At 35.7% G+C, this 13,021-nt stretch overlaps 1 protein-coding gene across 1 annotated transcript in view; it reads left to right on the forward strand.

The window, feature by feature from the left end:
• Positions 1 to 248: 248 nt before the first annotated feature.
• Positions 249 to 13,021, forward strand: part of SUT2 (sucrose transporter 2) — a 36,395-nt gene continuing 23,622 nt past the window's right edge. Inside the window, exons 1-2 of the mRNA XM_089165998.1 lie at positions 249 to 1,207; positions 9,642 to 9,707. Coding sequence (XP_089022124.1) covers positions 932 to 1,207; positions 9,642 to 9,707 — 342 coding nt within the window. The 5' untranslated portion in view covers positions 249 to 931. The remainder of the gene's footprint in view (positions 1,208 to 9,641; positions 9,708 to 13,021) is intronic.

Raw genomic sequence — 13,021 nt, forward strand, 5'->3', positions numbered from 1 at the left:
GTGATTGCAGATCTCTTAGCCAGGAAGGCCCTTTCGGTTTCGGGCCCGAAAGATTGGCCATCTTCCACTGTGTGGTTGGTGGAATTATGTTCCTCCCCACCCCTTGCCCGCGTTGAATAAGATTGTTGATTACCAAAAAAAAAAAAAAAAAAAAAACCTTCATGATCTCTTCAGCTCTTCAGCTCTTTTATTTGGGTAAACGTTCTCCGATAGTATCTTCTAATTAATTTCAAGGTTCAACCGTTCAAGTCGCACCCTTTTGTAGAAAATACCGAGTCATTCCTGGGGCCGGAAGTTGAAAAACGGGTTTGGCCAGTTAGTCTTGAACTGAGTCGGCGCTGAGTCGGCGTCAAAATTCTGAAATTGTATTCAGATTATCATTTTCATTGGGGGAAGACTCAGAAGACGTCAACACGAAGCATTTATAGGGTCGGAGGAGAAGATTAATTTTCATTTTCTTTCATTTTGTTGATAATTAACTCTTTGCATGGGCAGATGTTATTCACCGTGTCTCAGTCGATGATGGTCTCTTCTTTCCAATTGGTTTCAGTGTCGGTGGTGACTCTCATCGGTTGAGATTCAGAAAACCCAAAAGGTTGCAGTGGGATCTCAACAACATTCTAAACTCTTAACAATAATAGATTCCTGAACCCTTGATAGGAAGTCAGAGAAATTCCTAGCATACCTCCATACTGTAATATATATATATAGAATTCCACTTACGTCTCACTCCTCCCCTCTTTCTGTTTCCATCCGTTTTCAGATCAGACCCTAGACACCACTTCGATCCAGACATCAGGAAGCAACAGGGAATTGGATCTATTAAGGAGGAGTTCCACTTTTCGATTTGGGTTTTCCCATGGAGAGAGAATCAAAATCGTGATTCGTATTTCAGCTTCTTTCTGATAGTAAACTTCACCTCTCAAATCCAATGGCGGGGAGAACGGATTCTGTTTCGATCCGGGTACCGTACAGGAATATTGGGCAAGCTGAAGTCGAGTTGATCGCTTCCAACGAAGCTCATCAATCGATCGATCTCAATTCTAGGTCCTCTAATGGCAGCTCAAATCTATCTGACTCCTCGATGCCTACTTCAGCCCCTAATGGCATTGGCGGTATGAAGACTTTGATTCTTGGAAGTATGATTGCTGCTGGTGTACAGTTTGGTTGGGCCTTGCAGCTTTCACTTCTGACTCCATATATACAGGCCAGTTCCTCTCTTTTCCGTAGCTTTAGTTATGATAGTTATCGAGTTTCTTTCTCTTGTACTTTATGCTGAGAGCGAGAAATATAGGGAAAAGATAAGTGCCTAGTTCCATGATTCATCTGGTCTCCATTGTATTTGTTCGTTTCTGCACTTGATTGAGATCCGAGTGCTTTTGATCATTAGATTTAAGGAATGACAATTAATTTTTCGTTAATGAAGGTCTTCCAGCGTCGTTGCCGTGAAATAAGAAGTCATGTGCTGTAGTTCACTTAGACATTGCACTCTGTTATTTTTTTTTTCCTTTTTCGGTAAACCATTCTATTGGTTGAAGCTTATAACTCTCACATTCAATTGATTATACAATGTCCGTGTCAGTTATTTAGTCCAGGATATAAAGCTGAGATCAAGAAGTACCTATTTTTGAGCGCATGTAGTTCAGTCCAATCACACGCTTTAGAAACCTAGACGTGAGATCTCATTTATTTTGGTTGACATTATAGGGTTAAATATTAAATTGGAACTCTCCCCATATTATCTCATTGTGTATTGATTAGGATTTGTCTGATCACTTAAATTTGTTTGTGGATTTTATGCCAATAGAATTGCTGGAATTTCAATTACTCTGAATTGGCCAGTCCGTTTGAGGCTCTGTTAAACTTTGAACTCCTTTCTTATGGAGTCTTTTGAGTTTCTTTTCGTATTAATTGAGGATTGCTGATACTGGTCTGTCCTGAATTTCCTGTTTTTTCTTGGTTTTGGACCTTTTGGATACTCCTGCCATGGAAATTGTTCCACTAGATACTTGACTCTTCGAACCCACTAAACCGGTGTCTGTTATCCTGCATCAGAGTAATCTGCCTATAATTGAAGAAGAATCTTGTTCTCTGATTGCTCTAGATCTACAGCATGTATCAAAAGCTATGACAAATGCCATAATTTGTGGGCTAGTCAAATGGTCATTGCCCAGTGAACCATAGAATAAAAGTAATGCCTTATCTAATCTGTTTTTAAAAGTGCATCCAATTGCAGAACCCTTGTAGATATTACATGTAAGATGTACGGAAAATTGGAGGTTCAGAGAATGAAAGGTTTTACTGAAGTGCATGAACACACATAGTTTGATTTGAGGAAAAAGGAGGAAAGTAGAGTACTTTTGTGCTTGGTGTGGGAATGTCTGCTCCAGGGGCTTGGTTTGGTGTTTACTTGTCTGTCGGGAGTTGTGCTCTGGTCTTTCCTTTCTTTCGGAGCTCCTTTTTCTTTAAGTTCACCCCCTCCCCCTTTTGCTCTCTGTGTTCCGGGACCTCATTGTATTTCCTTTTTTGGTTCCTTAGTACATTATCTAGTGTCCCGCAGACCTCCTTTTGCAACCAGCAACAAACACCCTCCCCCCAGCATGCAACCCCATAGAGGTTGAGGAAGTTGGGGATGGAGAGAGGTTTTGGGCTTGAGAAGTCACTATGATGCCAGTCTCCCCTTGAATCTTTTGTTATACCTATTTAAGCAGACATGGGTACTTAGTGAGCTATAGTGATGGAGAAGGATGATGGATTCTTAGGCTCTAATACCAAATTGTTGGAGGGCTAATTTGGAGAAAGGGGAAACAAAGGAGGAGTTGCAGGGAGCAGGAGAATGCATGAGAAGAAGGGGGCTTATGCATACACACAGAGCCAGTCAGCCTCACAGGGAGGAAAACTGTAAATTCAATTCATTCTATTCAGTCAGTCCCTGACATTTGGGGAGTACATCATATACAGAGAAAATTAAAAGGCTCCTAACATAACACTTACTCTCTAACTAAGGCTTTGGTGACCATAATTTATTTTTCATGTTTATGACCTATTTATTAACAATCAATTATGATAACGAGTTCTGAGCGATAAACAATGTGTTCGGTTACTACTAAACATTATATATTATATAACAAGAAGTAGGTTGGTATTGTTGGGTGAATAATATATTATATGCATCATCAGTTCACTTTAAGGTTGGTTTTGGTTTACGTTATAAATATATCGGTTTTGGTTCACTTTTATTGGTTTGGCTAGTTTTCATATCTTAAAAGTATTATTGAAATGGATATGGGAGCAAGGCAGAGGTTGGAGAGAGAGAAAAGCAAGGTTTTGTTATAATTTTTGATATTTTTACCATTTTACCTCTACTTAAGTAGTAATCCTGCACATGTTCATCAATTGTGCCAGCATAAATGAAAGTTAACAGTTTATTTTGATAAATCATAAACAATCGTTGACCTGTTTATGAATTTATGTTTCACTTTAAGGTTGGTTTTGGTTTACATTATAAATATATCGGTTTTGGTTCACTTTTATTGGTTTGGCTAGTTTTCATATCTTAAAAGTATTATTGAAATGGATATGGGAGCAAGGCAGAGGTTGGAGAGAGAGAAAAGCAAGGTTTTGTTATAATTTTTGATATTTTTACCATTTTACCTCTACTTAAGTAGTAATCCTGCACATGTTCATCAATTGTGCCAGCATAAATGAAAGTTAACAGTTTATTTTGATAAATCATAAACAATCGTTGACCTGTTTATGAATTTATGTTTGAGTCAATTTATCTTAATGAGAAACAGTGGTCATAAATCATACCAAATACATCTATTTATGTTTGTTAATCAAATAATCATTTATATAAACTGTATGAAAGTGAGCTTAAGTAACTAATTCCAGTAAAGAAACAAAAAAGTAATTAGGAACCAAAGACTCTATGTCTCTACGTTAACTTCTAAAATAAATGAAATTCAATAAAACGAGGAGATTACTTCTCCAAATAACATAAATTCCTAAAAATCTACTAGATCCATGATTCAAACTAGACCTGGTTCATCTTGGTGTAAAAACCCAGTTGAGTTTGGGTTGGTGCAAGGCAGTATCCTGCATCAGATAGTGAGATTGGAATGACTCTCTGAGTAATATGAAGAGGATAATTTCTGGACAACCTGAAATTCTGCTCTTTAATCATGACCTGTCTGGCTTTGCATTTTTAAATATATTTGAAAGCACTAAATAATTTTGTCACTTCCAACTTACAAAGATTGCATATGGACATTATTTGTCATAGACAAAAAATTTGTGATCAATTTAGGACAGTATTGAGTACCCTTCTAACCCCCCCCCCAAAAAAAAAAAAAAAAAAAAAAAAAAAAAAAAAAAAAGCCAAAACTGTTGGGATGATGTGGGATCTCATAAGCGGTAGTTTTTGTATTGAATTACAAATATTTTATTAATCAAAAAGCTTTCAAGATGTCATTAGGTTATAAAAGGAAAAATTCATTCAATGTACATAATTGCAGTCAGTATGAGCTGATATGTACTGCGTCTTCATCAAGCTCTTCAGCCAAAGTATCCATCTATTCTTGGCATACAAAAACTCATCTTGACCAGGTGGAGACGATAAATTTTTGAGATCTCAGCAAGACTGCAATTTTTTTGGGGCTTTAGTATGATGTTTCAGTTGGCAAATTGCAAATGACCATAATTGGCTCTGGAGCTTGTTTTAGGCTCAATAAACATATCTGAATATTCAAATTGTAAAAAAAAAACCAAATTTGTTTTCTGGATTTGCACCCTTGGTTGACAATATACATTGAAACTTCATTTAATATTCCTACTTCCTATTCTACACATTGTTTGAGCAGAATAGAGACAGAATTGGCAGATAAATTAAGTCAATTTTGCAATATGGATGAAGACTTGTAATATTGAATTATTATTTGAGAAATAGTTAAAGACTTGAAGTAGAAAGTACCATGTACAGTGAACAATGCATATTATATATAGACACCCAACCCTACTACTGTCTGAACTATGTCAAATACACCCTCATTGAGATCTTGGAAAATTCATCGAAGTCTCTAAAAATTCAACCAAAATACTGGGAAGTTCAATTGAACAATGTAGGTTTGATATCCATATTTTGGTTTTGTAAACAGGTTGAGATCTTCAAAAATTTTGAGATCTCAGCTACGAATGATGTAGAACAAAACATGAAGAAGAAAAGATCAAGTCACTGCTCCTGAGAACAGTTCCATAGCCCACATTTGCCATGTGTGATGAATGCCTTCTAGAATATCTTGGGGGCCCATTGGAGAAACATTATATCATAATGCTTCCATAATCTGGTTACGATTTTCAGTTTGAAAGTTTATTTTACTTCATTTAGGTAGCTTTTAATTTCAGTCTTTACTGTTTTATTTTCAGGGTTTCTATTTTGATTATGGCAGCTAGATTTATAGTAGGATTTTAGTTGTTTAGCTTTATTTAGAAGTCTGTGTCTTCTGAAGGTTAGGCTAATCTGTGAATAGTTTCCACCAGTTGTATTTAAATTCAGATTTGAGTAATAGAAAGTTTACTACTTGCTTGCTAGTACTTGGTCTGAAAAGATTTGTGTTCAACAGCTGAGATAGCTGGGGGTGAGAGAACCAAGGATGAGATAGCCTGCTCCCTCCTATCTTTATCTCTTTCCCTTCCCCAAATCAATTTGGTGTTTATGTTCTGCTCCAACCTATCTTCATCGATCCTACTGTAGTTTTGGTTCTTATTTAGACTACTCCAACATTATCGAGTTTTTGAATTAAGTTTCTAGCATTTCCTCGAACAGGCTTTTAGTTCTGAAGTGGGATCTTGTGCCTTCCTCATAAGGTGATAAGCTCCAATTATTTCATAGAAGATACTTATCAATAATGCTGGCTGGATCACTCTCCCAAGTGCCCATGGAAAAAGTGCACTCTTAAGGCCTAATATACAGGTCTTGTTCTCAGAGTGGATGGGATCTTTTTTCCCCAGTAAATCTGTGACCGCAATACCTTAATGTAACTATGTAAGTACCGAAAAGTCTATGATCTTGCCAATGACTGAAGGACCTAGATTCCTGGGGATCACCTCTAAAACTTACAGTTAAGTTTGGGATAAAAATGTGCAAATCTCCAACTATACTCATAAAATAGTTGCATTGTGATAACCTTCTTGAGAGTCCTAGTCATGATCAGCTCTTTGATATTCAGTGGTTTCTTGTTTTTCCCCCCTCAAATGTACTATTGTTTTATACTCTCAAATACTCAACAGCCTCACCAGGATAATATATTTCCCACTAGCGTGGCCCGTTCTGACAAATGGGACATAACCTATAATAGCAATTTTTATGAGATTAGTGGCATCTTCAAAAAAACATGAAAGATTAGAGAATCTGATATAATGACACCCCATCTCCATCAGTTTCATAGTAATATTTAATATCTGTGCTATAAAAAGATACTTGCTGTTATGCTGAGATATAAAATGCTGTTGACAGTCAGGGCCTTATGCTGTTGCCCTTCCAAGACCCTTTAGTGTCAGAAGAACTTTTTTTTTTTTAGAGGGGGAGGGGGCTGGGGTGGGGGTTTTGTTTGCTTTGAGGTTTGAATTTTTCTAGTTGGTCTGTTTCTGTTCTTTCTTGCTTAGAGTGGCCTACTTGAAAGTATTGAGTCCCTCTGATTGTGATTCTGTTTGGAAATTGGAATAACCCTCACTCCGCATGGTTAGAGTCAGCCCACATGGTATGGTCCTGCCGGTTAAGCCTTGCCCAAGTCCAGTCCACGTGTGAATAGGAATTTGAGAGATATCTCAAAGTCAATAAAATGGGCTGTAGTGTGAAAATAAGAAACTCCATTGTCAAATGAGTTTTATCAAGAGTTGGATAGTAGTTGAGTTATTGTAAGGTTTGAGTTAATACTCTTGTGAGTCGGTGTTAGCTAGTTGTTCGTTGATGGATTTACTATCCATGTCCTTGGAGTGGTTTTATAAAGAGACTTATGTAGAGGGTTGATCACCTTACTCATGAATTGAAGTAAATATTTGCCTTTGCGTCCTTCTTCTCTAGAAAGAAACCTTTTGCTTGATCAAGGATGGTGTTCAATCCAATTGATCGACCTCATATGTGAAGCTCGGGTGTTACTTTTATTGTTCTTCTTGTTCTCTCACTTCTTTCATCCAGTTTTAGTGACTTATTTTCTATTTTTAGTTACTAATCAGATCTGTCCCTTCATTCGAAATTATAATTTCTAGGTATCTTGCTCATGTCTATTTGGTAATCTACTTCATCTAGTTCAATTCAGATTTACAGTTCTACCCCTGATGCGAATTTACAATTCTGCCCTTATTGTCATAATGTTATTCTCTAGTTACCATTAAGGCATCATTCTTGAACTTAGTTCTATGTTCCATCTGATTATGTGCTATAGATAGCTTTAAAATCTGGAATTCATTCTCTGTGAAAAGATATTGTATGGCCACTTTTTTGATTTGTCAAATATAGTATCGCATTAACTAGTTTTAATTTCTCGGTATTGGGTGATTTTAAGAGACTTGTTGTATTGTACCATATGAAAAAATACATATTGGGCAATGTAGAAACACATGATATTTATCAATGTAAACATGGAAATATATTTTTGGGTCAATAAACAATATAAATAAGTAACAAATGACATGTATAATGCATAAACACTAAACAGTGTATAACAAGACGAAACTTTCAACGATTTAAATACAAATCCTAGCAAATGTTCAAGCTTGATGCATCAGCAAACTTAGTTCCACTTAATTGTATTGATTTACAGGGAAACAAAAAAAAAAAAAAAAAAAATAAAATAAAATAAAAAAAAAAAAAAAATATATATAAATAAATATATATATATATATATAAAAGAAAAAGGATAACCATGTTTTAATCCCAAAGATCAAGGTTTTATGAAATCTACCCTTTTCTACAAAATCCTTTGCAATCTCTAATCGGCAAACTAGAAATAAAATAAAAAATCATAGTCTAATAGTCACTTGAGCCTCTAATGGCTGTATAAACATGTATCAGTTGGTATCAACTGTGTTGGCTAATACATATTGATAGGTATTGATATCTAGCAATTGTATCGGAATATACGTACTAATACATGTTGATACCTCCATAGATCCTTTTAACATGCAAATTGTTAGTGTCCGTACATAAACCAATAAACTATGTGACCAATTGAGACAATACTAATTTCTAAAAATAATATCAATGGTTGATACTCTACCGCACTTGTATGTTTTGGCCCATATCATATTGTACCAGTTGATACTCTAAACCATGGTTTTGACTGCCGATTGTTTGAAATATACTAATACTTTGATTATGTAGATATACTTCATTACCTTTTTTTGTTGCGCTTTCTCATTTTTAGAGCATAAAGATGGGAAGGACAATGTATAAATAATGTTTCTGAACTTTTTTTTTATATCATATGCATAAAAAAAATTCGAGGGAAACTCAAGTTTCGATAAAGTGAAAATGGGAAACCTAGGTGGGAAATTAGGAAATTTCGAGGAAACTTAGGATTTTTTGTGCAAGTTTTGACAGGTTTTAAGGAGTATTTTAGGGGGGGGGACTTTGCATTTAAGCTAATTAGATTATCAAGAACACATTGGCTGCATTTTGCTAAAAAATTCAATGTAGATATGTCATTCAATGTGCATAACATTAATGTAGAGTTGTCCAAGAAGTACACTATAAACTTAACTACTTAAGTGCATAACATTCAATATATAATCTTTAACTTTAAAACATCAAATACAAAGTAACTGACAATAAAAGGAAAATATAATTCAGTGCCAAGAGGAGGGCCTCGGTGGATCCATCTTGTGAGCTGAGTAGTACTATACTTGTAACATCCTCTCCTCTAACCAATGAACATAGACTTCCCATGACATTTTATGCTTGTGGTTGTCAAGGTAATCGACAACGGCAACTTTATAAGTTTGGTCATCAACATGCCTAAGATAGCTAGTCTGAGAGAATACACAATTTGGATAGGGAAGTCCTAATGGAGGGGGTATTTGTTATAGTATTTGGGGAAATATGAAAGAAATAAAAAATAAAAATTTTGGGAAAGCTATGAAACTTGCAGGGAAAAAGTCCAGGTTTTCGCAAAATTTCCCAAGTTTCCACGAAATTTGGGAATTTTTTTCTCTCATGAACTAGCTGGTCCAACTGGGTTGAACTAGGTTTTGAAGTTTCGACGAAATTTCGACAGTTTCGATCGAAACTTGGGATTTTTATCTATCCCCTAGTTTTTCGTTTCAAGGTTCCCAAAATGGTAAATTCCGGTCAAAATTTCGCATGTTTCAACTGAATTTTGTTCTATGATCATATGAATCTTGGAAGATTGATTACATGACATTTATTTTTTGCTGAAGATTATAGTTTGGATTTTGGTGTTCTTCATTAGCTTTGGTGCTTTTAATAATTTTATGTTCATCTATGCTTTATTTATTTTTTGAACTTAATTGTGATATTGATTATGCTCTTGTTTGAAAGCCTCCCTAGACACTGAAGTGGTGAGAGCCTCTTGCAGCGGGTATGCCCTTTATTGATTATACTTTTGTTTAATTCGTTGGTGCAGACTCTTGGAATAGAACATGCCTTTTCTTCATTCATTTGGCTTTGTGGCCCTATTACTGGCCTTGCGGTAAGTGATTGTGTCAATTCTTCTTCAAATGTCAGGCTGATATTTTAACAACTGATGTATTTTCCTAATTTCTTGTGGAGTCATTGCTACCAATTTACATTTAATAATAAATTAATGTCCTTCTCATGAGCAAATTATTTCACCTAAAAGGCTTTTTGTTAGAAATAAGCATGGGATAGGTTATGCATGTATTGCCCTTTAGTAGCATGTGTGTTCTTTTAGTAATTGGCCATTTTAATGGGCCTAAAATATGTTTTCTCTAATAGCAGCTTGTTAGGTTTGCTTTCATCCCTAATAGAACTGTAGAAGTATGGAGAAGTTATCTAGTAGTTTCTATTTTTTTCTTCTTCCCCACTTATTTTAGGCTAGGTTGTAGGAACTCCTATTCATAAGAGTTGTTGGAAGTTAAAGAATGTTAGGGAACAAGAAGAAAGATGAAGTAGAAGTATGGAGAAGAAGAAGAATTGTGCAGTGTCTTCTGGTGGAGTGGTATCTCTTACACACCTATATTACTAAATTAATAATGAGAAAGGAATTAAATACAGCTAAAAGTTTAAAAAGGAAAAATTACAATGTAAGGCAATCAGAGTTACTAGGTGACAATCTAGTTCCCAAAGTTCCCTGACGAGCCTCAATTGAATGAGGGCCAGACAGTCAAGGTGTCTAAGAAAGGGCTTCCTGGAATTTCGGTTATGGGTGTAAGAATAAGGTAATTCCAAAGTGGTCACTAGGGTGATTATTTGACTTATATTTGACTGGTTTACTAGGTTAGGGTTTAAGGGAAGATGTATGAAATTTGAAACCAGTTTAAAAAATTAGGGTAAGTAGTTGCTCAAGTTACTTATCTAGAATTTGCTTATAGCCCCTTTGACCTAAAGGTATACTCAACATTAACAACAACACAACAAAAAGCCATGTACCAACTAAGTGAGGTCAGCTACATGGATCCTTGCCTTTTAATCAGCTCTATTGATGCAATATTAGATACAAGGCGTAACTTATTCATAACTTTCTCATCACTTCTCCTGAGTTTATCTTAGGTTTGCTCCTATTTCTTTTAATTCCTTTGATTTGGATTAAATGACTTCTCTGTACAAGGGCATTTAAAGGCCTCCATTGAACGTGGCCATCCCATGGCAATCGACTTTCTCATAGCTTATCATTTGTCGCAGCTACTACCATAGTAGCTTTAATGATCATTTTTACCTTATCCTTTCTAGTTTTGCCTCTCATCCATCTTAGCATCCACATTTATGCTACACTGAGTTTATCTTTATGATGCTTCTTAACCGTCCAACACTCTGCACCATACATCATAGTTGGTTGTACAATGCTTCTAAAGAATTTTCCTTTGTGCTTTAAAAGAATACGTTGATTAGAGAAGACCCTGGATGCACCTTCCCACTTAATCCACCTAGTATTTTAATTCGTTGGGAAACATCATCCTCTATATCACCTTTTCTATTATGATTAAGCCAAGGTGCCTAAAATAATCGTTTTGTCGAATCTCTTCATCAAGTTTGACCACCTCATCATCTGTATGATCATGACTGGAAGGCGACCAAAGTGATTGGGGTTTCGCCTAGGCGATTAGGTGATAAAGTGGCTCCTAGGCGACAACAAGATGACCAAAGCGGCTCGGTCAAAAATTTTCAATACAACTACTTTTAAACTACTTTTTATTACAACTATTTTTTATAATAAGTTAAAAAAAATTCAATAGTCACATTCATCCAAAAAAGAAAGCATTCAAAAATCATAATTATGAAAAATTATCCAAAAAAAAGAACACAAACATAAGTTCATCTCATCAAGCATCATAACAATGACTATGTAGTATGTACTAATAGGGCGAACACGATAAATTAATAGATCTCATTATTCTGATTTCCAAGTCATTGTCCATTAAATGATTCATTGATTCTCGATGTTGAGTATGGCTCATGCTTTACATTTTGTTGCCAATGGGCATAGGGTCCGGGGAGGCTGCCCCGGCAAGGGTGTGGGGGCAGCACCTCAGGAGCTTGTAGAGGTCCTATGTCACTTTGGGCCTCGGAATTTCTTTGCAATTTGGGACTCGATTCTGAAATGACTAAGCTATTAAATTTATATATGGTTTTGTAGAATAAATTTTGATTAAAAAAATTACTAAAAAAAATATTATGTACAAAATGTTAAAAAAGTGGTTGCTTTAGCTTCTAGGAGGCAATAAGGTGCATAAGGAAAAGAGCGGCACAAAAAGCAATGCGTCAACTAAGCGGTTCAAAACAAAGTGGTTGAAAAACCTTTGCTGCCTAGGCGGACTCGTTGACGACACTGCTTTGTTCTATTTAGTTTAAAGACTTTTTATTCCAAAGTTGCTCTCTATGATTCTAACTAGATATTAATTCCTTCTTATGTCCCATCTTCCTAAAAAATGTCATCAGCAAAAAGCATACACTAAGGAACCTCATCTTGAACGTCTTTGATTAAATCATCCATTATAAAGTTGATCCTTGATTTACTAAACCTCTCTGCCCTCCCTCTCTTCTTTTCCCCTTTCAGCAACAGAAAAATAGAGAACAGAAAAGGAAAAGAAAGAAAGAAAAAAAAGAAGAAAGTAGAAAGAAAAAGAAAAGAGAGGAAGGAAAAGAAAGAAAGGAAAGGAAAGGAAAGAAAAGGAAGAGCAAGGAAGAGAGCAAAACTCTTGTTTTCTTTCAAGATCCAACCCATAAAAAATTTGTTAAGCCTCAAGCCTTTTCCTTTTCCTTCCCATCTAGTTTTGTTGAACCCATACCCAACCTATAACCTCTATAGTTCGATCTCCATCTAAAATTTTTTATCCATCCCATATTTGTTTCATCCCATATTATTCTTGAGTATAAACCATCCTTTGGTGACTTGTCAACAATCCTAATTTGTCCCTAGGGCCTTCCCATAAATCTTAGAGATCCCCACACATCGCATAACAACTTTAGACCTATTTGCTGGAAGATTCTGGGCATCCCTTAATTTTAGGAAAAATCACTTCAAGAAAACCGTAACCCTAAAATTGGTTTTCACATCACCTTGTGTAGGTGGGATTCCTAGTTAGGTTGGGATCCCAAATCTTGAGTCCACTTTAATCTCCTAATGGTTAGGACTCCATATCTACTCTTAGAATTTGGATTGGAGTCCTCTAGAGTTAGTTCTTAAGGGGTTTTTTTTTTTTTGTGTGGGGTGGGGGAGGGGTTCAAAGAGAGTTAAAGATGGAGTCCCAATTCGAATATATTTCAAAATTAAGATTCCTTTTGGATAATTAGGTGTTATTTTCCAAGATGGCTTCTTTTTATTTG

Source organism: Hakea prostrata, chromosome 8 (genome assembly GCF_041222555.1).
Source record: "Hakea prostrata isolate BN-2017 chromosome 8, UWA_Hpros_2, whole genome shotgun sequence".
In the NCBI taxonomy this organism is placed as follows: domain Eukaryota; kingdom Viridiplantae; phylum Streptophyta; class Magnoliopsida; order Proteales; family Proteaceae; genus Hakea; species Hakea prostrata.